Here is a 24,788-nt window from a genome sequence, read left to right as displayed (position 1 = left end):
CATACACGCACATGCACACACACACACATACACACACACACACGCACACGCACACACACACACACACACACACGTAGACAAATGCAGAGACTCAGTCACACACAAAACGCTGCAGGATCTCAGCAAGCCAGGCTGCGCCTAGGGGAAACAGTGAACAGTTGATATTTCGGGCCGAGACCCTTCATCAGAACTGGAGAGAAAGAGCAGAAGTCAGATTAAGAAGGTGGAGGAAGGGAGGAAGAAGAGTAAGGTGGTAGGAGATTGGGTGAAACCAGGAGAGGGGGAAGGATGAAGTAAAGGGCTGGGGAGTTGATTGGTGAAAGAGGCGGAGGTCTGGAGAAAGGGGAATCTGACAGGAGAGGACAGGATCCATGGAAGAAAGGGAAGGGGAAGGAGCACCAGAGGGAGGTGAGAGAGGCAAACAGGAAGGGGAATGCAGTCATGATGAGGCCACACTCAGGTTAGAGGAGCCACACCTTATATTCCGCCTGGGTGACATAATGACATAAACATCAATTTCTCAAAATTCTGGTAATTGTCCCCCACTCCCATTTCCCTCTCTCACCCTATCTCCTTACCTGCCCATCACCTCCCTCTGGTTCACCTCCCCCTTCCTTTCTTCCATGGATCCTGTCCTCTCCTGTCAGATTCCCCTCCTCCAGCTCTGTAGCTCTTTCACCAATCGACTTCCCAGCTCTTTACTTCATCATCCTCCTCTCCCGGTTTCACCTATCGCCTGCCACTTTGTACCACTTCCTCCCTTCCCCTCACCTTCTCATTCTGACACCTCCTCTTTCCTTCCAGTCCTGATGAAGGGTCTTGGCCTGAAACGTTGATGACTTACTCTTCTCCATAGATGCTGCCTGACCTGCTGAGTTCCTTCAGCAATTTGTGTGTTGCTTTGGATTTGCAGATTTTCTTGTTCAGTCACACCGACCATAAGACCATAAGATATAGGAGCAGAAGTAGGCCATTCAGCCCATTGAGTCTGCTCTGCCATTCAATTATGGGCTGATCCAATTCTTCCAGTCAACCCCACTCCCCTGCCTTCACCCCATACCCTTTGATGCCCTGGCTAATCAAGAACCTATCGATCTCTGCCTTAAAAGCACCCAATGACTTGGCCTCCACAGCCGCTCGTGGCAACAAATTCCACAGATTTACCACCCTCTGACTAAAGTAATTTCTCCACATCTCTGTTCTAAATGGATGTCCTTCAATCCTGAATTCATGCTCTCTTGTCCGAGACTCCCCTACTATGGGAAATAACTTTGCCATATCTAATGTTAATCTTTTAACATTCAGAATGTTTCTATGAGATCCCCCTCATTCTCCTGAACTCCAGGGAATAGAGCCCAAGAGCTGCCAGACGTTCCTCATACCATAACCCTTTCATTCCTGGAATGGTTCTCGTGAATCTTCTCTGAACCCTTTCCAATATCAATATATCCTTTCCAAAATAAGGAGACCAAAACTGCACACAATACTCCAAGTGTGGTCTCACGAGTGTCTTATAGAGCCTCAACATCACATCCCTGCTCTTATAGAACCATAGAACCATAGAAACTACAGCACAGGAACAGGCCTTTTGGCCCTTCTTGGCTGTGCTGAACTATTTTCTGCCTAGTCCCACTGACCTGCACACAGACCATATCCCTCCATACACCTCCCATCCATGTATCTGTCCAATTTATTCTTAAATGTTAAAAAAGAACTCACATTTACCACCTCATCTGGCAGCTCATTCCATACTCCCACCACTCTCTGTGTGAAGAAGCCCCCCCCTAATGTCCCCTTTAAACTTTTCCCCCCCCTCACCCTTAACCCATGTCCTCTGGTTTTTTTCTCCCCTTGCCTCAGTGGAAAAAGCCTGCTTGCTTTCACTTTATCAATACCCATCATAATTTTATATACCTCTATCAAATCTCCCCTCATTCTTCTACGCTCCAGGGAATAAAGTCCTAACCTATTCAACCTTTCTCTGTAACTGAGTTTCTCAAGTCCCGGCAACATCCTTGTAAACCTTCTCTGCACTCTCTCAACCTTATTTATATCCTTCCTGTAATTTGGTGACCAAAACTGAACACAATACTCCAGATTCGGCCTCACCAATGCCTTATACAACCTCATCATAACATTCCAGCTCTTATACTCAATACTTTGATTAATAAAGGCCAATGTACCAAAAGCTCTCTTTACGACCCTATCTACCTGTGACGCCACTTTTAGGGAATTTTGTATCTGTATTCCCAGATTCCTCTGTTCCACTGCACTCCTCAGTGCCCTACCATTAACCCTGTATGTTCTACCTTGGTTTGTCCTTCCAACATGCAATACCTCACACTTGTCTGTATTAAACTCCATCTGCCAGTTTTCAGCCCATTTTTCCAGCTGGTCCAAGTCCCTCTGCAGGCTCTGAAAACCTTCCTCACTGTCTACTACACCTCCAATCTTTGTATCATCAGCAAACTTGCTGATCCAATTTACCACATTATCATCCAGATCATTGATATAGATGACAAATAACAATGGACCCAGCACTGATCCCTGTGGCACACCACTAGTCACAGGTCTCCACTCAGAGAAGCAATTCTCTACCACCACTCTCTGGCTTCTTCCATCAAGCCAATGTCTAATCCAGTTTACCACCTCTCCATGTATACCTAGCGACTGAATTTTCCTAACTAACCTCCCATGCGGAACCTTGTCAAAGGCCTTACTGAAGTCCATGTAGACAATATCCACTGCCTTCCCTTCATCCATTTTCCTGGTAACCTCCTCGAAAAACTCCAATAGATTGGTCAAACATGACCTACCACGCACAAAGCCATGTTGACTCTCCCTAATAAGTCCCTGTCTATCCAAATGCTTGTAGATTCTGTCTCTTAGTACTCCCTCCAATAACTTACCTACTACTGACGTTAAACTTACTGGCCTATAATTTCCCGGATTACTTTTCGATCCTTTTTTAAACAATGGAACAACATGAGCCACTCTCCAATCCTCCGGCACCTCACCTGTAGACAGTGACATTTTAAATATTTCAGCCAGGGCCCCTGCAATTTCAACACTAGTCTCCTTCAAGGTCCGAGGGAACACCCTGTCAGGTCCCGGGAATTTATCCACTTTAATTTTCCTCAAGACAGCAAGCACCTCCTCCTTTTCAATCTGTACAGTTTCCATGGTCTCACTACTTGTTTCCCTTAATTCCATAAACTTCATGCCAGTTTCCTTAGTAAATACAGACGCAAAAAACCTATTTAAGATCTCCCCCATTTCCTTTGGTTCCGCACATAGCCTACCACTCTGATCTTCAAGAGGACCAATTTTATCCCTTACAATCCTTTTGCTCTTAATATACCTGTAAAAGCTCTTTGGATTATCCTTCACTTTGACTGCCAAGGCAACCTCATGTCTTCTTTTAGCCCTCCTGATTTCTTTCTTAAGTATTTTCTTGCACTTCTTATACCCTTCAAGCACCTTATTTACTCCCTGCTTCCTATACATGTCATACAACTCCCTCTTCTCCTTTATCAGAGTTGCAATATCCCTTGAGAACCAAGGTTCCTTATTCCTATTCACTTTGCCTTTAATCCTGACAGGAACATACAAATTCTGCACTCTCAAAATTTCTCCTTTGAAGGCTTCCCACCTACCGATCACATCCAGGCCAGGGAACAACCTGTCCCAATCCACGCTTTTTAGATCCTTTCTCATTTCTTCAAATTTGGCCTTCTTCCAGTTAAGAACCTTAACCCTAGGACCAGATCTATCCTTGTCCATGATCAAATTGAAACTAATGGTATTATGATCACTGGAACCAAAGTGCTCCCCTACACAGACTTCTGTCACTTGTCCTAACTCGTTTCCTAACAGGAGATCCAATATTGCATCTCCTCTAGTTGGTCCCTCTATATATTGATTTAGAAAACTTTCCTGAACACATTTTACAAACTCTAAACCATCTAGACCCCTAACAGTATCGGAGACCCAATCAATATATGGAAAATTAAAATCCCCTACCACCACAACTTTCTGTTTCCTGCAGTTGCCTGCTATCTCTCTGCAGATTTGCTCCTCCAAGTCTCGTTGACTATTGGGTGGTCTGTATCGCCTTCTGTAATTGTATTCGCCTTCTTCACAACCGACTCAACCAGGAGATTAACTTTTAGGGTATCCTGCACAAGGACTCCCAAGTCCCTTTGCATCTCACCATTTTGAATTCTCTCCCCGTCTAAATAATAGTCTGCCTGTTTATTTCTTCCACCAAAGTGCATGACGATACATGTTCCAACATTGTATTTCATTTGCCACTTCTTTGCCCATTTCCTTAAATTCTCTAGTCTCTCTGCAGGCTCTCTGTATCCTCAACACTACCTACTTCTCCACCTATCTTTGTATCATTGGCAAATTTAGCCACAAATCCATTAATCCCATCGTCTAAATCATTGACATAGATCGTAAAAATCAACAGTCTCAACACCGACCCCTGTGGAACTCCACTGGTAACTGGCAGCCAGCCAGAATAGGATCCCTTTATTTCCACTCTCTATTTTCTGCCGATCAGCCAATGCTCCACCCATGCTAGTAACTTCCCCGTAATTCCATGGGCTCTTATCTTGCTAAGCAGCCTCATGTGTGGCAACTTGTCAAAGGCTTTCTGAAAATCCAAGTACACCACATCTACTGCATCTTCTTTGTCTGTCCTGCTTGTAATTTCCTCAAAAAATTGCAGTAGGTTAGTCAGGCAGGATTCTCCTTTCAAGAAACCGTGTTTGCTTTGGCCTATCTTATCATGTGCCTCCAGGTATTCCATAATCTCATCCCTAACAATTGATTCCAACAACTTCCCAACCACTGATGTCAGGCTATAGTTTCCTTTCTGCTGCCTCTCACCCTTCTTAAATAGCAGAGTAACATTTGCAATTTTCCAGTCATCCAGTACAATGCCAGAATCTATTGATTCTTGAAAGACCATTGTTAATGTCTCTGCAATCTCTCCAGCTACTTCTTTCAGAACTCGAGGGTGCATTCCATCAGGTCCAGGAGATTTATCCACCCTCAGACCATTAAGCTTCCTGAGCACCTTCTCAGTTGTAATTTTCACTGCACATACTTCACTTCCCTGACACTCTTCAATGTCCGGTATACTGCAAATGTCTTAAACTGTGAAGACTGATGCAAAATACTCATTCAGTTCCTCTGCCATCTCTGTGTCTCTCATTACAATATCTCCAGCGTCATTTTCTATTCATCCTAAATCTACCCTCTACTGTCTTTTACCCTTTATATACTTAAAAAAGCTTTTAGTATCTTCTTTTATATTAATTACCAGCTTCCTTTCATAATTCATCTTTTCCTTCCTAATAACCGTCTTAGTTTCCTTCTGAAAGATTTTAAAAGCTTCCCAACCCTTTATCTTCCCACTAGCTTTGGCTTCCTTGTATGCCCTCTCTTTTGCTTTTACTTTGTCTCTGATTTCACTTGTCAGCCACGGTAGTGTCCTTCTTCCATTTGAAAATTTCTTCTTATTTGGAATATATCTGTCTTGCACTTCCCTCATTTTTTGCTGAAATTCCAGCCATTGCTGCTCTGCTGTCCTTCCTGCTAGTGTCTCTTTCCAGTCAACCTTGGCCACTTCCCCTCTCATGACACTGTAATTTCCTTTATTCCCCTGAAATACTGACACATTGGAATTTAGTTTCTCCTCAGATTTCAAAGTGAATTCATCATATTGTGATCACTGTTCCCCAAGGGTTCCTTAACCTTAAGTTCTTTTATCATCTCTGTATCATTACACAACACCCAATCCAGCACAGCCGATCCCCTAGTGGGTCAACAACAAGCTGTTCTAAAAAGCCATCCCTAAGACATTCTACAAATTCTCTCTCTTGAGGTCCAGTACTGGCCTGGTTTTCTCAATCCTCTTTCATGTTAAAATCCCCAATGATTATCATGACATTGACCTTCTGACACACCTTTTCTATCTCCTGTTGTAATTTGTAATCCACATCCTGACTGCTGTTGGAGGCCTGTATACAACTGTCATTTACCCTTGCCATTCCTTCACTCAACCCATAGAGACTCTACGCCTTCCAATCCTGTGTCATTCCTTTCTAATGATTTAATATTATTTCTTACACAGGGCTACACCACCCCCTCTGCCTACTAACCTATCTTTCTGATACACTGTATATCCTTGGACATTCAGCTCCCAATGGCTGCCATCCTTTAGCCAAGTTTCAGAGATGGCCACAAAGTCATACTTGCCAATCTGTAGCTGAATTTCAAGATTGTCCATTTTATTTCTTATGCTGCGTGCATTCAGATATAACACTTTCAGTCCAGTATTTGTTGCTTTTTGTTTTAACTGCACCACACCTCTATTGTCCTGTAACTCATCCCACTGGCTGTGATTATGCCTCATCTCCGGCCTGGCCTGTCTATCATCTCTGTTGCACGCTATCTCTGATTTATTCCAGACACATCCATTCAACTCTATAGCCTCCCAGGTACGGACAGAAAGCCTCCTATTGCAGAGGGTTCAAAAGCACACCTGGAGTTCCAGCGTAGCCTTTTGTTTTGTTTTCGTCTGGTTTCAGCTCCACAGCAAGTCCAAGGTCAGAGATCCTTACGTGGCCTGAAACACATCAGGTTAGAACCCATTTGAGTTGCTCTCTTTTTTGCATTTATTTGTCCACATCCTGCAGTGATTCCTTATCAGAATAAATGTGGAGAGGTTTTGACGGTGCTGTGTTTTGATGGGTGTAACTGTCAGCCAGCAGGATCAGAGAGAACAAGCCCCTCTCAGATATTTCCCAAAATTCTGTGGCCAGTGTTGTCCTCCATCACCCAGCACTCTTGACCCGCCAGTTTGCTGCCCCTGACAAACCCAGCAAGGTGTCAACATGACACCTTAAAGGACTGTGCTGAAATTCCACACATCCTAAAACCATGGAAGGTGCTAGAAAATGCAAGGTTTTTTTGCCAAAAATTGAGTGGAGCTGCCTGAATCACAACCAGAAACCTTTTGCCTCATTTTATATTCGATGTAAATCGAAACTTATTTAAATAGAAGGGCTATCCCTTGACCCACAGCCAGATGAAGTCAATCAGTGGTGCTCGACGTAATGTGAGTACAGTTCGACACAGAAAGAAAACAAATATACAAACAGAAGACTTCAAGATAAATATGGAATGTGGAAAAATTTAAAGTTGATCAAACAATGGCAACCTTGTAGCAAAGGGTTTCACTTTGTTGATAATAGATTATATTTAATCCATGTCCCCTGTTACAGTAGCACCATGTTTTAATTCTCCTCAGGTCAGTGAGCAAGATGCCTCGGTGTGAGAATGACGGTGTGACTCCACAGAAACAATCGGTGTCTGGGTGGCTGCTTTGACAGGTGAGTGTGAATGTCGTCTCATTTCTTCCCTCACCCACACACTGTATAACCCTCGGTCCCTCTGATAAATAAACTCCTTGTTCTTCCAGGGCATTTCTTTACTCTGAAAGTTGGTGATGGGAAGATACAGGATGATATAGATCAGATAGCAGTCTGGCTGGAGAACGGGCAGATGGAATGTTATTCTGGCAGGTGCAAGGTGCTGTGCTTCGGCAAATTATAAAAAGGCAAGATATATGCACTAAATAAAGAATGTAAATGACCTTGAGACAGATCCACACCAGGTAGATAGGGTGTATGAAGAAGGTATATGGCACGCTTACCTTCAAAGGTTGGATATTGAGTATAAAAGTTGGGACTTCGGCCCGTCTAGTCTGTGCCAATCTGTCTTACTGCCAGGTCTCACCTATCATCACCAGACTATAGCCCTGTGGTCCAGCTGCTGGCTGATGGGACTGGTTCAGAATGGAGGAGATGGGCTGAAGGGTCTGATTCTGTGCTGCACTTTACTGTGACTCTATGGCATACCTTCCTTGTAACTGCATCAGTATGCTGGGCCCTGGATTGATATTCAGAAATGTTCATACGCAGGGACTTTAAACTGCTATGGACTTTAAATTTTCCTATGCTTTAAGATACGCAGAATTTTTTTCCTATGTCAGGTGTACCAAAAACAAGAGGGCATGTGGTTAAGGTGAGAGGTATTGGATCTGAATGTTTAATTGTTATTTTCTTTGCAGTTTAACAAATAATTATCTGTTTGTATTTTAAGTAGCCTTTATACACATAACGGTTTAATATGCCTCCAGTGGCTATACAAAGTTTAATTCTGGAAGCTTTGCACTGCATTAAGTGGCTAACATTTCCTCATTTTTGCTGCAGTATTAAATAAGTATTTTCAAAATGGTCATCTCTTATCTATGGAGTTTTTCTTAGCTCTATAATATAAAAGTAGCTGGTTTGTGCTAGGCACCATCTTTCTTCTGGTTCCTCTCTTTTCAAGTGGCAGTGAGCCCCTGTCACTGTTCTCTTTGTCCTATCAACTTTTAATAAAACAATCACGAAGTGTCATTCGGGACTTCTAAAAGAAACGGAATCCAGCAGAGGGAGAAGCTCTAAGGGGGATTTGTGTGGAAAATCTCTTTTTGTACAGAGCAGTTGCTTTCCGGAACTTGGAGACACGAGCAGCTGCAGATTCAGGACTCAGCAAGTCAGGCAGCATTTGTAGAGGGAAGCAGCTGATCAACATTTCAGGTCCTTCACCTGGACTGACCACTGAGTTCCTCCAGTATTTCATGTAATATCTGGACATGTTGGAATCACATGTGTTACTATATTTAACAGCTATTTATATACACCATTAAATAGGCAAGGCATAGATAGGTATAGGTAGTGCAGGCAAATTGAATTAGTATGGACGGGCGCAGTGGTTAGCATGGGCATATTGGGCTGAAGGGCCTGCTGCTGCGCTGTGTGACTCTCTGACCACAAGGTCGTATGGCTCTTCCTCTTTTCGGCTTTGAGGTGTGTCAGTGAGGGCTAACATTGGTGAGGAACTTTGGAGAACCCTCTCTTGGAGCAAAGAATGTGGAAGTGAATCTGAGCTTGCAACACCCACGGTGGTGGTGAAACCCACAGTTTTATGGGGAAAATGCCAAACATGTTCTGAGATAAGTATTAAGTCTTCCACACATAGGTGAATTCCAACAGGATGGCTGAGGAGTCAAAGAGTCTCACAGCGCAGAGAGGCCCTTCTCCCCAACTGGTTCATCCCGACCAAAGTTCCCAACTAAGGTCGTCCAGTTTGCTGGCAGCTGGTTCATATCTTTCCCTGTCCACATAGCTGGACAAATATCTTTCAACTAAACTGCAAATAAGGAAATCTGGAAATTGTCACAGAAGCCTATTTCTCTCGCTAGTGCCCTTCAATGAAGAAAACCTGCCATCCTTACCCAACCTGGCTCTATAGAACCCAAGGCCCGCCAGGAAGGTGCTCAATTTAAGCAGTAATTTGGGATGGGCAGTGCGGACCAATCAAGCCTCGCTCACCATCGTTATCGAGGAGGACGTTCTCGGGCTTGAGGTCACGGTAGATAATGCGGGATTGGTGAAGGTGTTCCAGGCCGCAGATGATCTGAGCTGTGTAGAATCGTGCTCTATCCTCTTCAAAGCCAGGGTTGTTCTCATCCACATTGTAAATGTGGTATCTGCGGAGAGAAAGAGACAACCTCCCTCAGTGCCACCATTAGTTGATACAAAATGAACCATCATTAAATCAATGAGTGACGTGGAATTTACACAGGAACAACCCAGTGACACGAACGACTCGTCTCTCCTGGTGGTAAACCTCCACATAATCTCCTCCCAATTGTTTTGCATCGTTTTCCTATTCCTTCCTCATCATGTATCTCCCCTACTACTATTCTCAGGTTACAAATTATTCTCGAAGTTTGCACCCCCATACACGCGATTGAACTCCCATATTATTATTCAGTTCAAAAGCCCAATATAAGCCTGAAGCTTTATACCACCAGATTCTCGAATAGCTACTTCCATTCAATCATTTGGTTCTCAAACTAACCTGCACAAGCCTAATCACTACCTCAGTATAGTGATTATATGATCTCCTTGCATTATAATCGACTTTGATTTATTTTTTGACCTGTGTTCTTTCTTATTCAATTTTTGAATAATTTATATATAATTTCCATTTTTTTCTTGTGAATGCTGCTTATCTAATGCTACAGTACATGCCTGTTCTTCAACTTGTGTATACAGGTACTTGCGCATTTGACACTAAACTCAACTTCAACTTTGACTTTGATGTTTCCTTCCTGTGGGGCAGGAAAACGACCGAGCAGTTTCCCATTCTGGCTCCACCTGACTTTGATCAATCCTTCAGGTGCATCTTTGAGCTCACCCAAAATGGCATCCTTGCCCACTCGTCTCACTAACTATTGGTCGAATCTTGCTGTCTACTCTTAAATCGTGACGTTTGAAAGAGATTTGAGAAAGTCAAAATGCAAAGGAAATGTTTATTGGGCTTGTTTGTTGAGGGTGAAGATGGAACTATGGTTGGGTGAGTAGTCAAAAGAACTGATGGATTGCAATGAAAACTCAGTGAAGTGGAAAATTGTCTTCAATTGAGTCTAATCAGCACAGCTCAGTTCTGTACAACTCAATGGGGCATTCAGTTCTGTTCACCCCCGTTACAGAAAGGACGTGGAGACCGTGGAGAGGGGGCAGAAGAGGTTTACCAGGATGCTGCCTAAATTAAAGGGCGTGAGAGGTTGGACACACTTGGGTTGTTTCCTATGAAGCATTGGAGACTGAGGGGAGACCTGATAAAGGTTTATAAAATTATAAGGGCCATGGATAGGGTACACGGCTGGTATCTTTTTCCTCAGAATCAAAATGTCTAATATTGGAGAGCGTTCATTTCAGGTGAGTTGTTTTTTTTACAGAGACTGGTAGCCTGGAATGTATTGCCTGGGAAAGTGGTGGAGGCAGATATAATAATGGTATTTAGGAGCTTTTAGATAGAGATATGAATATGCAGAGAATGGAGGGATATGGATAACGTGCTTATAAAATGGATTAGGTGTCTTTGCCTTACATCCGCTGTAATGGAAAGCTTTGAGTGACTGGTGATGAAACATATCAACTCCTGCCTGAGGGGTGACTTGGAACCATTCTAGCTTGCCTACTGAGACAACAGCTCAGCGGAAGATGCCATTCATTGGATTTTCACTCAACCCTGGAACATCTGGGCAGTGAAGGTGCACACATCGAGATGCTTTTTATTGACCACAGCTTGGCATTCGACATCATCACCCCTCAAGCCTAATCAATAACTTTCAAGACTTTGTGCAATTTGATCCTTGATTTCCTCACTTGCAAACCCGTCAGCTCAGATTGTCAACAACATCTCCTGCAATCACCATAGGTACAGGTGCACCAAAAGGCAGTGTGTTAGCCCCTGCTCTACCTGCTTTACACTCACAACTGTTAGGCTAAGCTTGCTGATTACTGATAACACCACGATCATTGGCCGAATCAAAGGTGGCGACAAATCAGCATAGAGAGGGAGATTGAAAATCTGGCTGACCAGCGTTACAGAGAAAGCATGGCAGTGCTGAAATCTTCTTACAACCAGTTCCAGTAAGATGGCGGCGTGCTCAGATGACAGCAGCGGCAGCTTCAGGTTCAGTCAAAGATGCATTTGTTCATCTTCTTTGTCTTTTTTACCATCACGAATCACTTACTGCTGGATAGTAAGAAGAGCAGGTACTGCAGGATATCACAGCAGAGAGTTGCCTGATAGTGATGGAGCTGGACTTTTTACATTATCGCTGTTGTGGGGTCACCTGGATTTGTTGCACACCGTTGTGCCAAGAAGGTTTTCATTGGGATCGTAAGACCCCGATAGACATTTTTAATGTAGAATGTTGCAAGCCCAGTTCACTGGTTCATTGGCAAGACTGGTGGTGGGGAAGTGCTTTGCTTCACTAGTGGAGAGGTCTAGCGCTAGGTCTAGGCTGTGCGGTTGCCTGCTGCAGATGCCCAGGAGAGGAGACGCAGAGGCGGTGTGGAAGAGCCTCTGTGGAGCACACTGGAGTCCCTATTGGACTGGGGGGCTGGACACACCCGTCGGTGGGGCTCTCTGGTATTCACTCGGTTTTCCCCTGCAGTGTTCACTCAGTGCTGCCCTCTGATGTTCACTCAGTGGAAGAACGAGCTGGACCAGGACAACTTCCCATCAATTCCACAGTCATGGGACTCAGGCCATATAGATTTTTTGTGACTGTATGTCTTTCTGAGATTGTAACCATATTTGTGCTATGTGTCGTTGGTAACATGCTTTGTGGAGGAATGCTGTTTCATTTGCCTATATTTATGTATGGTTGAATGATAATTAAATTTAAACTTCAACTTAATTGTTCGTCATTTAAGTTCTTTTTTTACAAGACACTGCTGGTTATCAAGAACATCAGTTACTGTAGGACTATCCCACTAGAAAGTTGCTCGATAGCGGTGGTACTGGGCTTGCAGTGCTTCAGCCACCCAGGGAAGGAGGTATCAGAGGTGATGCATGAAGCTGCTGCACGATCCAATAAACGGTGTGAGTGATTGTCTGAAATGAATTGACTTTATTTCCTACATCCTTCACATACATGAGGAGTAAAAATCCTTACGTTACATCTCCGCAATGTACAAATTATAGTAATTTGTAATAAATAGTATGTACAGTAAGGTATACGACAGCACAGTCAATATAGCTTAGAAATACAATTGTATCAGAGTGAATTAAGCAGGCTGATGGCCTGGTGGAAGAAGTTGTCCTGGAGCCTGTTGGTCCTGGCTTTTAAGCTGCGGTACTGTTTCCCAGATGGTAGCAGCTGGAACAGTCTGTGGTTGGAGTGACTGGGGTCCCCAATGATCCTTTGGGCCCTTTTTACACACCTGTCGTTGTAAATGTCCGGAATAGTGGGAAGTTCGCATCTACAGATGCGCTGGGCTGTCGGCACCACTCTCTGCAGAGTCCTGCAATTGGGGGAGGTACAGTTCCCATACCAGGCAGTGATACAGTCAGTCAGGATGCTCTCAATTGTACCCCTGTAGAAATTTATTAGGATTTGGGGACTCATGCCAAACTTCTTCAGTCTTCTGAGGTGAAAGAGGCACTGTTGTGCCAGTATATACAAATCAAGTGAGGTCTTTGGTGATGTGCATACTGAGGAACTTGAAGCTGTTCACCCTCTCAACCCCAGATCCATTGATGTCAATAGAGGTGAGCCTGTCTCCATTCCTCCTGTAATCCACAATCAGTTCCTTTGTTTTTGCAACATTGAGGGAGAGGTTGTTTTCTTGACACCACTGTGTCAGGGTGATGACTTCTTCCCTGTAGGCTTCCTCCTTATTATTTGAAATAAGTCCAATCAATGTAGTATCATCAAAAATTTAATTAGCGGATTGGAGCTATAGGTGGTGACACAGTCATGGGTATACAGAGGGTAAAGGAGGGGGCTTAGGACACAGCCCTGGGGAGCTCCTGTGTTGAGGAAATGTCTGGGACAAAGATCCTGTTGGACATTGGTAATGTGGAATACTGCAAGTTTGGTTCACTGGTTCATTGGAGAGACCAATGGCAAGGGAGTTGAGTGGCCTTGGTTGTAACACTGACAAGAGCTTCATGACAACATCCCATGCACCATCAATCTACAGTACCTGACACTCCGAGACACGGCCGAGATCATCGTATTTTGTGTGACGGTATGTTTACCGCTGTCTAATATGTGCCATATACTCAGCAATATTTCCTTCAGCTCCTCCCACTTTCTCCAGACTTGAGGGGAAGCCACAGACACCTGCACCCACCCCAGCATGCCTGCCTTTTCGTTGGCTACGTACAACAGTCCATGTTCCAAGCCCTTCCCTGGTAATGCTCCCCAGTTCTTCCTCTGCTACACTGACAACTGCATTGGCACTGCTTTTTACACCCATGCTGATCTGGTCAATTTCAGCAACTTTACCTCCAACTTCCATCCTGACCTTAAATTCACCTGGTCCACTTCTGGCACCTCCCTCTCCTTTCTTGATCTCTCTGTCTCCATCTCTGGTGACAAATTGTTGACTGCCATCTTTTATAAACCTGTTGATTCCCTCAGTTATCTTGACTATGCCTCTTCTCACTCTGTCTCCTGTAAAAATGCCACTCCCTGTTCTCAGTTCCTCCAGCTTCACCACATCTGTTCCCAGGATGTGGTTTTCCTTTCCAGGACTCCTTCTTCAAAGAATGGAGTTTCTCTTCCTCCACCATTGATGCTGCCCTCATCTGCATCTCCTCCATTTCCCCAACACCCACGCTCGCCCCATCTTCTCACCGTCTTAGCAGTAATAGAGTTCCTTTTGTCCTTACCTAGCACCGCATGAGATCCTGCATCCAATACATCACTCTCTACAACTTCCGCCATCTCCAAAGGAATCCTACCACCAAATATATCTTTACCTCCACCCCTCTCCATTTTCTCCAGGGATCACTCCCTTCATCATTCGCTTGTCCATTTGTCCCTCCCCACTAATCTCCTTCCCATCACTTATCCCTACAAACAGCCAAAGAGTTACACCTGCCCATTCACCTCCATTCAGGGCACCAAACGGTCATTCCAGGTGAGGCAACACTTCACCTGCAAAACTGCTGGGGCTATCCATTGTGCCTGGTGCTCCCAATGTGGCCTCCTCTACAGTGGTGAGACCTGACGTAATTGGGGGACCACTTCATTGCACACCTCTGCTGCATCTGCCAAAAGCAAAACTTCCCAATAGCCAAACGTTTTAAATTTTAATACCCATTCCTGTTCCAACACGTCAGTCCATGGCCTCCTGTGGTGCATCGATGAGGCTACCCTCAGGGTGGAGGAGCAACATCTTATATTCCACCTGGGTAGCCTCCAACCTGATGCTATGAATATTGATTTCTCCTCTCTTCTAATTTCACACTCTGGCCCTCTTACCCCTTCTCACCCCTATCACCTCCTCCTTCCCTTTCTCCTAATGTCCACTCTCTTCTCCCATCAGATTCCTTCCTCTCCAGCTCTTTGCCTGTCCTACCCACTTGACTCCATCTATCACCTTCTAACTATCTTCCTTCCCCTCCCCCCACCTTTTTATTCTGGTGTCTTCCGCCTTCCTTTCCAGTCTTCATGAAGGGCCTCGGCCCGAAACTTTGACTGTTTATTCCTCTCCATAGATGCTGCCTGACCTGCTGAGTTCCTCCAGTATTTTGTGCGTGTTGCTTTGGATTTCCAGCATCTGCAGAATTATATGATGTACCTTGTGCTGGGTACGAGTGTTGTGGCCCTGGAGGAACACCGTTTTGTTTCGTGGTACCCATGGGTATTCATGTATGATTGAGTGACAAATAAACCTGACCTTGAACTTCGAAGTTTGCAAAGATTCAGCATGTTATCTAAAACTTTGACAAGCTTCTAAGATGTGTGGTATGTGCGTAGTATAATGACTGGCTGCATCATGGCGTGGTATGGAGATACTAATGTCCTTGAACGAAGAATCCTACATAAAGTGGTGGATACAGCCCAGTGTATCACAGGTAAAGCCCTCCCCACCATTGAGCACATCTGCATGGAGCGTTGTCGCAGGAAAGCAGCCTCCATCATCAGGGATTCCACCACTCAGGACATGCTCTTTGCTCGATGTTGCCACCAGGAAGAAGGTACAGGAGCCTCAGGACCCACACCACCAGGTTCAGGAACAGTTATTACCCCTCAACCATCAGGCTGTTGAACAAGTGGGGATAACTTCACTCATCCCAACACCCCACAACCTGTGGACTCACCTTCAATGACTCTTCATCTCATGTTCTCAGTATTCATTGCTTACTTATTTATTGTTAATTTGCTTCTTTTTTTGTTAATTCTTTGTGGATGCTCACACAAAAATGTATCTGGGGTTGTATATGATGACATGTTAGAGAAACAGCTTGGAATCGGCTCTTCTGATTGTCCGAGCCATGCGGTCAGCAACGTCTTTGGACTGTGGGGGGAGACCAGAGCACCCAGAGGATGTACGGGCTCTGTACAGATGACCTCGGAATTGAATTCCAAGTTCTGATGACCCGAGCTGTAATAGTACCACAATAACTTGGATGCTACCATGGTAATGCACACAAAATGCTGGAGCAACTCAGCAGACCAGGCAGTATCTATAGAAAAAAGTACACTCGACATTTTGGGTCAAAACCCTTTGAAGGGTCTCGGCCCAAAATGTCAACTGTACTCTTCTGTACTCATCAGTGATGGGGCAAGGAAAATCGTTAACTACAAAGATCTTTAAAAATCTTTAAAGATTATCTTTATTTGGCACCTGTACATCAAAACATTGAAACATACAGTGAAATGCGCCATTTGCGTCAACAACCAACGCAGCCTGGGTGTTGTGCTAGGCAGCCCACAAATGCCACCAGGGTGCCCACAATTTACCAACCCTAATCCTTGTGTCTTTGGAATGTGGGGGGATACCAGAGCACCCAGTGAAAATCCATGTGGTCACAGGGAGAACATACAAACTGCTTTAATGTACTCCCGTTACGTCTCTGGGTTTAGGGCAGCAATGAAGGTCCTCCATCTCTAGCAGTGTTCAGGGCTTCCTTCGACATGACAGTAGCTTCCTCTCAGTTTTCACTACCGTCAGTCACACAAGTCCCAGATGGATACTCAGGAATACCGTCGCACTCAGATGTAGAAGGATTCTTCATTGCTGTTTCCCTAACAATTCCCTTTGTATTACCAGTCAGAGTTGTTAGCTTTGAGTGGATCACTCTTAATCTGGCCTCTAACCTTTTGACCTGTTTGGTATGGGTGACCCTATCAAGAGCAAATGCATAAAGCCCTGACTCTAGCCAACATAGTTCTCCAGGTCATTGAGACACACAAGCCTCCAAACCCTACAACAAGATTGTGGTCCTTTTGGAGGATTATACATATTCAATTTCCCTAATATTGATTGGCACCTCCTTAGTACAGGAGGGTCAGATGGGGTGGACAACACACACAAACTGAGTCCTGCCAAAGGGTTTCAGCCCAAAACTATGCTTTTTTCCATAGATGCTGCCTGGCCTGCTGAGATCCTCCAGCATTTTGTGTGTGTTGCTCGGATTTCCGGCATCTGCAGATCTTCTCTCGTTCTAGATGGGCTGGAATTTGTTTGATGTGTCTGGGAAGGATTTAAACAGGCCAACGAGAGGAGAGGCCATACTGGATCTGATGTCAGATCTCTTATTTAATGAGCATTTCAGAGACATTGACCACAACTCCCTGACCTTCACCATGGCTTTGGAGAGGGATAGAGCACATGGTATGGGAAAGTATTTAATTGGGTGTGGGGGAATTATGACGCTGTTAGGTTGAAACTTGGAAGTGTAAATTGGAAACAGTGGTACGCAGGGAAACACAACAAAAATATGGAGGTTATTTAGGGAAAACTTGTGTCGTGTTCTGGATAGGTTTGCCTCACTGAGGCAGGGAAAAGTTGGTAGAATGAAGGAACCAGGGTTGACAAATGATGTGAAACATCTCATCAAGAGGAAGAAAGATTACTTAAGATTCAGGAAGCAATGATCAGACAGTGCTTGTTGAAAGTTACAAGGTAGCCAGGAAGGAGCTGAAAAATCGACTTGGGACTTAACAATTTCTTTGCCCGTTTCAAAGTATCAAACACTACAGCAAGGGGGAGAGCCAGTCCCTTTTTACCATCTGACCAGCCAGCTCCAAACATTGATCCAGAGCAGACACGGAGGACCCTTGCCAGGGTCAACCCACGAAAAGCGGGAGGTCCCGACAACATCCCTGGACGTGTGCTCAAGGAATGTGCTGACGTATTAGCAGATGTCCTGACAGACATTTTCAACATCTCCCTTAGTCAAGCTATTGTCCCCAGATGCTTCAAAACCTCCACAATCATCCCTGTAGCAAAGAAATCAGTTGTAGCCTGTCTGAATGATTACCGTCCCGTTGCCCTGACCCCCATAGTGATGAAATGTTTTGAACGGCTTGTCAAGCCTCACATCACAGCCAGCCTCCCCTCATCACTGGATCCTCTACAGTTTGCTTATCGTCCAAATCGCTCTACGGAGGATGCAATATCCACCACACTGCACACAGTTCTCTCTCACTTGGACAACAAAGACACCTATGCCAGAATCCTGTACATTGATTTCAGTTCAGCGTTCAATACCATCATCCCACAGAGACTAGTGGAGAAAGTGTCGCTGCTTGGCCTTAGCACTGCCATGTGTCGCTGGATTCTGGATTTTTTGACAGAGAGACCACAGTCAATCTGTGTTGGCAGGAACATCTCTGATTCCATCACACTGAGCACTGGATCCCCACAAGGCTGTGTGCTTAGACCATTGTTGTTTACACTGCTAACACGAGTGTGCAGCCAGATTCAAGGAGAAGCTGATCATTAAATTTGCAGACGATACCACAGTGGTGGGGCTCATCAGCAAAAATGATGAAACAATGTACAGGGAGGTCAAACACCTAGACAGCTGGTGCAGGGATAACAACTTGATGCTTAATGTCACCAAAACCAAGGAGATGATCGTCAATTTCAGACGGTCTCAGCCTGAGCACACACCCCTCAGCATCAGCAGCTCCACAGTGGAGAGAGTGGAAAACATCAAGTTCCTTGGGGTGCAGATCTCGGACAATCTCACCCGGTCCAGGAACACCACTGGGATTGTGAAATGGGCCCAGCAGAGATTGCACTTTCTGAGGAAGCTTAAACAAGCATCACTCCCCACTAACATCTTAACTACATTCTGCAGGGGCGTGGTTGAGAGTGTGCTGACCTTTTGCATCACAACCTGGTACTCCAGCTGCAGTGCTGTTGACAAAAAAACCTTGCAGAGGGTGGTGAGGGGAGCAGAGAAGGTTATTGGGGTCTCCCTACCTTCTGTCCAAGACCCCTTTCAGAGTCGATGCCTCCAGAAGACACAGTACACCATTAAAGACTCGTCACACCCTCTCCATGAACTGTTTGTTCTTCTGCCATCAGGCAAACGTTACAGGAGCATCAAAACTAAAACCACAAGGCTACTAAACAGCTTCCTCCCACAGGCAGTCAGACTGCTAAATAGCTGCTCCACCTGACTCTGCTTTGAACACTTTTAACTTGCACTGGACACTTACAACTGATTTTAACTGACATGTGGCTGTTGTGTTTTACTATTTATTGTTATGTTTATTATTTAGTGTTGTGTTTGTTATGTTATGATTGCACTGCCCCTGAGAAACGCTGTCTCATTCTGCCCTGCAGAGCTGATGTATGGTTAGAATGACAATAAAGTTTTTTGAATCTTGAATTGAATCTTGAATCTAGAAGGGGGCATGAGAAGGCCTTGGATAGTAGGGTTAAGGAAAACCCCAAGGCATTGTACACATATATGAAAAACAGGAGGAAGACTAGAGTGAGGTAAGACCACCCAGCAGTGAAAGAGAAACATGCCTGGAGTCGGAGGAGGTAGGTGATGTCCTTAATGAATACTTTGCTTCAGAATTCACCTGTGAAAGGAATCTTCACGATCATGAGGACATATGCTAGAATTTGTCAACGTGAAGAGCGGATGTGTGGAACTTTTGAAAACCATTAAGATACATAAGTCCCCAGGGCTAGAGCAGATCTACCCGAGGTTATTACGGAAAGCCGGGGAAGAGATTGCTGTGCTTTTGCTGATTGTCTTCTCATCCTCACTGGCCACAGGTTATTGGAGCGTGCTAATTGTTAGGCTTAAGGTTAGGCAAACGGAGCAGAGATAATTCTGGAAATTACAGACCAGCGAATCTTTCTTCAATGGTGAGCAAATTATTGAAGAAGATTCTTAGAGACAAGATTTATGAGTATTTGGAGAAGCATAGTCCGATTAGAGAGAATCAGCACGGCTTTGTGAGGGGCAGATCAAGTCTGATTGAATTCTTTGAGGATGTGACAAAACACATTGATGAAGGTAGAGCAGTGGGCGTGATGTATAAGGCGTTCAATAAGGCTCCCCGTGGTAGGCTCATTCAGAAAGTCGGGAGGCAGAATTAAGCCATTTGACCCTTTCAGTTTTCTCCGCCATTTGATCATGGCTGATTTATTAACCCTCTCAACCCCATTCTCCTGCCTTCTCCCTGTAACCTTTGACATCCTTACTAATCAAGAACCTAACAACCTCTGCTTTAAATATACCCATACTAATGGTCTCTGTTCAGTTGAGAGACCCTTACTGGAAGAACCAGTGTGGTCTCAGCATTAATCATCTTGGTAACAGTAGAAGATCTGCTCCAACATACAGTATTTGCTAGACTACCATCGCATGAATCAGGAACCCAAGTACCGGATAAAAGTTTTAGCAGGGGATCCAGGCTGTGTGGATTCAGAATTGCCTTGCTCATAGAGGGTGGTTGTTGATGGGGTGTATTCTGACTGGATGAAGAAGTGGAAGAGTGCAGATGACAGAGTTCATGGCAGGATTCAGGACAGAGTAGAGGAAAAGAGAGATCAATGGGTCCACATCTATAGATCCCTCAAAGTTGCCACGCAAGTTGATAAGGTTGTTCAGAGGGTGAATGGCGTGTTGGCCTTCATTAGTCGGGGAAATTGAGTCCAGGAGCCATGAGGTAATGTTGCAGCTCGATGAAACACTTGGAATATTGGGTTCAGATCTGGTTGCTTCATTATAGGAAGGATGTTGAAGATTTAGAGATGGTGCAGAGTGGATTTGCCAGGATGCTGCCTGGAGAGAAAATGTCATCTGAGGATAAGTTGAGAGAGTTAATGGTTTTCTCTTTGGAGCAAAGAAGGATGAGAAGTCACTTGATAGAGACATACAAGGTGATAAGAGGCATAGATTCAGTGAACAGCCAGAGACTTTATCCCAGGGTGGAAATGGTTAATATGAGGGAGCATAATTGTAAGGTGATTGGAGGAAAGTATGGAGGGGATGTCAGAGGGAAGTTTTATTATACAGGGAGTGGTGGGTGCATGAAATGTGGCGGAGGAAGGTACATTAGGGATATTAGATCGGCACATAGATGATAGAAAAATGGAGGGCTATTTGAAAGGGAAGGGTCAAATTGATCTTAGAGTAGGTTAAAATGTCTGCACATCACTGTGGACCAAAGGGCCTGTACTTTGCTGCAATGTTACAGAGAGGGAATTGAACCTCAATCGCGACTGCTGGTACTATAAAGCATTGCACTAGCCACTATTCTACCATGCTGGCTGGGACAGTAGTGCTCACCTAAGATCCCCTCCATTCATGATGGTCATCACTAGGCACAGCTCTGCCTTCGTCTGGAAAGCATATGCTAAGGAGACAATGAAGCGAGAGTGTACCCGAGCCAGGATTCTCTTCTCCACCATGGCACCCTGCAAAATGAAAACCAGCAAGATTAATCCATGGATTTTGTTCAGATGTTAAGTGGGCCTGTGCCTCCTACTCTCAACCATTTAACTTTCTGCCTTAGCATGCTCAGAGTCATATAACAGACCTTTCAGTTCAACTCATCCGTGCCAAACGAGGTGCCCAGGTAAGATAATCCCATTTGCACACATTTGACCATTGTCCTCCATGTGCCAGTCTAATTTGTCCTGGTCTCTGGAAAATTATTCTAAAAGCTCCATCCAATACCTTCATGACTTCAAATGTTGACTTTACTTTCCGGAGATGAGAATTCTTCCTTCAGGTTCCATCATTGCCAAATTAAATCTAGGATTGTAGGCAAAGGAGTGATAGTTCAGTACGAAGGGTTATCATTCCAATCATTTACAAATACATAGCTAGTGGACAGACCTGCACTGACACTGAGCAATTCTACCCTCAACACCATCATCACAAGGACACAAAAATCTTCAATCAGAGCTAAATCTTCAACAATTCAATATGATGGCTGATTTATACTGACCTCAATTCCTCCTGTGAGCCATTTCTCTTTACCTCTATATTTCTCAAGCAATCAAATATTTATCTATCTCCACTTTAAATATTTCCAATGATCCTGCTTCCAACAATTTCTGTAGCAGAGAATTCCAGCTGTTCACCTTCGTCTGTGTGAAAAATTTTCTATGTACCTCAGTTTTAAATGACCAACTCCTTATTGTGTAGTTCATTCAAAGGAGGATTGTCACTTGCTGCCGCTTACGCATGGAGGGGTAGCTGGGGGGGACTTTGGGTTCTAGCATTTAATTGTCATTCTCTCTTTGGGGCACTTCTCTGTCTTGGGGATGGTTGCGAAGAAAAAGCATTTCAGGCTGTATATTGTACACATTTCTCTGACATTAAATTGGACCTTTGGAGATTGAAATATCAAAGTACATATATGTCACCATGTTCATTGCCCTGCAGGATTCACAGTGGAATGAAGAAATCCAACAGAATCATTGGAAAACTACATACATACTGAGACTGACAAACTACCAAGGTGCAAAGAAGACAAACTGTGCAGATATTAAAACAAACAAAAACAATAATACTGACATCATGAACTGTGAAGTCTTTTAAAATGAGTCCATAGGTTGTGGAATCAGTTCAGAATTGAGCTGAATGAAGTTATCCATACTGGTTCAGGAGCCTGTTCCTGTTCAACCTGTAGGCGTTCCCATTCTTGGATTTTGGTGTTTCCACACCAGGCTGTGAGCTAGCTACCAGTCGGGATACTCTCCACTGTGCATCTATACAAGTTTATTCAAATTTTCCATCTCTTGCTGAATTTGCTCAAACCTCTAAGAAAGCAGAGGTACTGCCTGGCCTCCTTTATAATGGCACTTACATGCTGGTCCTCTGAAATTTAAAGTTACTGACCCTCTCTACCTCTGATTCCTTTTGTGTTCCCTTGTTCAAAATTCTCTCACAAATGGAAGGGCCTCTCTTTCAAGCCCCATTAGGAACTTACGTGCTTGGAGAAAGGTCATCCCTTGTTTCTTCTAAACTCTAAGGAACACAAACCCAAACTATTTAGTCTGTCTAATCAAGAGGGATGAGGCAACTATCTCATACCAGGAATTAGACTGGTAAATCTTTACACTGCCTCCAACATTACTTGATTTTTTTAGGTCATCATCATGATTATGTTCTGTGTCATATAACGCGGGCAATCATGGTCTCCTAATCTGCCTGTAGGCAAGTCCCCCTTCACACTGTTGTTCTTATTCTTTTCTCTATCAGAGGAGCGAGGAAAGATATTGACAGCAGATTTTGCGGACCCAGGTGACTTTTTCCAGTTCATCCACGAAACGGCTTCTTCTTCTTCTCTTGTGTCTTCCTTTTCTTTTCAAGGTGGTTGCAGCTCTGTCAGAGACCGTGATCTATATTTCAAACTTCGGTTCTTCACAAGTGGTTGGCTTCCAGGCCAACTGTGCAGCCTGGCATTTTCCTGAAAAACATGCACCCTCGGGACTGGAACATCAGAAGTCAGAGGTGACCCAGTTCCTCGCCGATTTCACCGACTGAAGCGACGTGGGACACTGGCAACAGTGTTGTGTTTGCTAATCGCCAGCTGCTGTTGAAAGAAAGCCCCTGTACTTGAACGATTCCACCCCCCCCCCCTTTGAATGGAGACTGAGAGTCCGTCGGTTCTCGAGACAGGGGTCTTGAAGAAGCGACATGAAAGATTGTGACATCGGAACAGGGAGTCGTGGTTCTCCTCTCTTGTTGGTGCTGGAGCGACCTCCCTGTCCCTCGCTGGAGAGAGAGAGAGCCTGTCTGAGATAGCAAAGTGCTGGGTTATAAACTGTAGCTCTGATAGACTCTGGATTAAGGTCTCTTTTAGGGGGCTTCTCTTGTTGCTTGCATGGTGGGGGGAGGCTGAGGAATCAGTGCTTTTGCTGGCGCAAGTGGGGAGGGTCAATGCTTTTGCTCCTGCTTGTGCAGGGGTGGGGGGAGGGAGTCTTGGGGGCTTCAATGTTTCTATCATTCATTCTATGAGGTTTCTTATCTTGAGAATGTCTGTGAAGGGTACAAATTTCAGGTTGCATATTGTATACGTTCTCTGATATCAAATTAACCCTTGAACCTTTGATTGTTCTTGGCAAATTTTTCCACAGAAGTAGTTTGCCATTGCCTTCTTCTGGGCAGTGGCTTTACAAGACAGTGACCCCAGCCATTATCAATACTCTTTAGAGGTTATGTGCCCAGTGTCAGTGGTCACATAGCCAGTACTTGTGATATACCAACAGGAGAAAATCTGCAGATGCTGGAAATCCAAAGCAACACACACAAAATGCTAGAGGAACTCAGCAGGCCAGGCAGCATCTATGGAAAGAGTAAACAGTCAAAGTTTCAGGCCGAGACCCTTCTCCAGGATCTGATAAAGGGTCTCGGCCCAAAGTGTCGACTCTTTACTTTTTTCCATAGATGCTACCTGGCCTGCTGAGTTCCTCCAGCATGTTGTGTGTGTTACGTGTGATATGCACCAGTTGCTCACACAACCTGCTCCTATGGCTTCAGGTGATGCCGACTGAGGGGCTAATCAGGTGCTACACCTTGCCCAAGGGTGACTGCAGGCTGGCGGAGGGAAGGAGTGCCTTACACCTCCTTTGGTAGAGACGTATTTCCACCACGCCACCAATTTCTTTTAGCCAAATGGACCAAAATCACACACAGTAGTCCTCGTGAGGTTTCACCAATACCCTATATAATTACAGCATCCCCCTCCATTTTTAAACTCCAACTTTTTACTTTGAAGGACAAAATGCAATTTGCTTCCTTAGTGACTTGTTAGATCCTCTCGTGAGAGTAAACTAGATCACTGAGATCTCCGAATTTCACTCATTTGCAGTTTCTCTCCATTTAGATAATAATCCGCTTTTTGATTTCTCTTA

At 44.5% G+C, this 24,788-nt stretch overlaps 1 protein-coding gene across 1 annotated transcript in view; it reads right to left on the bottom strand.

The window, feature by feature from the left end:
- grk1a (G protein-coupled receptor kinase 1 a) overlaps nt 1–24,788 on the bottom strand; it is a 61,154-nt gene that overhangs the window by 17,815 nt on the left and 18,551 nt on the right. Inside the window, exons 2-4 of the mRNA XM_072262347.1 lie at nt 21,211–21,338; nt 9,456–9,613; nt 6,557–6,640 (exon numbers count right to left, since the gene is read on the bottom strand). Of these exons, the coding sequence (XP_072118448.1) occupies nt 6,557–6,640; nt 9,456–9,613; nt 21,211–21,338 (370 nt within the window). The remainder of the gene's footprint in view (nt 1–6,556; nt 6,641–9,455; nt 9,614–21,210; nt 21,339–24,788) is intronic.

Source organism: Mobula birostris, chromosome 6, assembly GCF_030028105.1.
Source record: "Mobula birostris isolate sMobBir1 chromosome 6, sMobBir1.hap1, whole genome shotgun sequence".
In the NCBI taxonomy this organism is placed as follows: domain Eukaryota; kingdom Metazoa; phylum Chordata; class Chondrichthyes; order Myliobatiformes; family Myliobatidae; genus Mobula; species Mobula birostris.
This window is presented reverse-complemented; position numbering and strand designations above follow the sequence as displayed.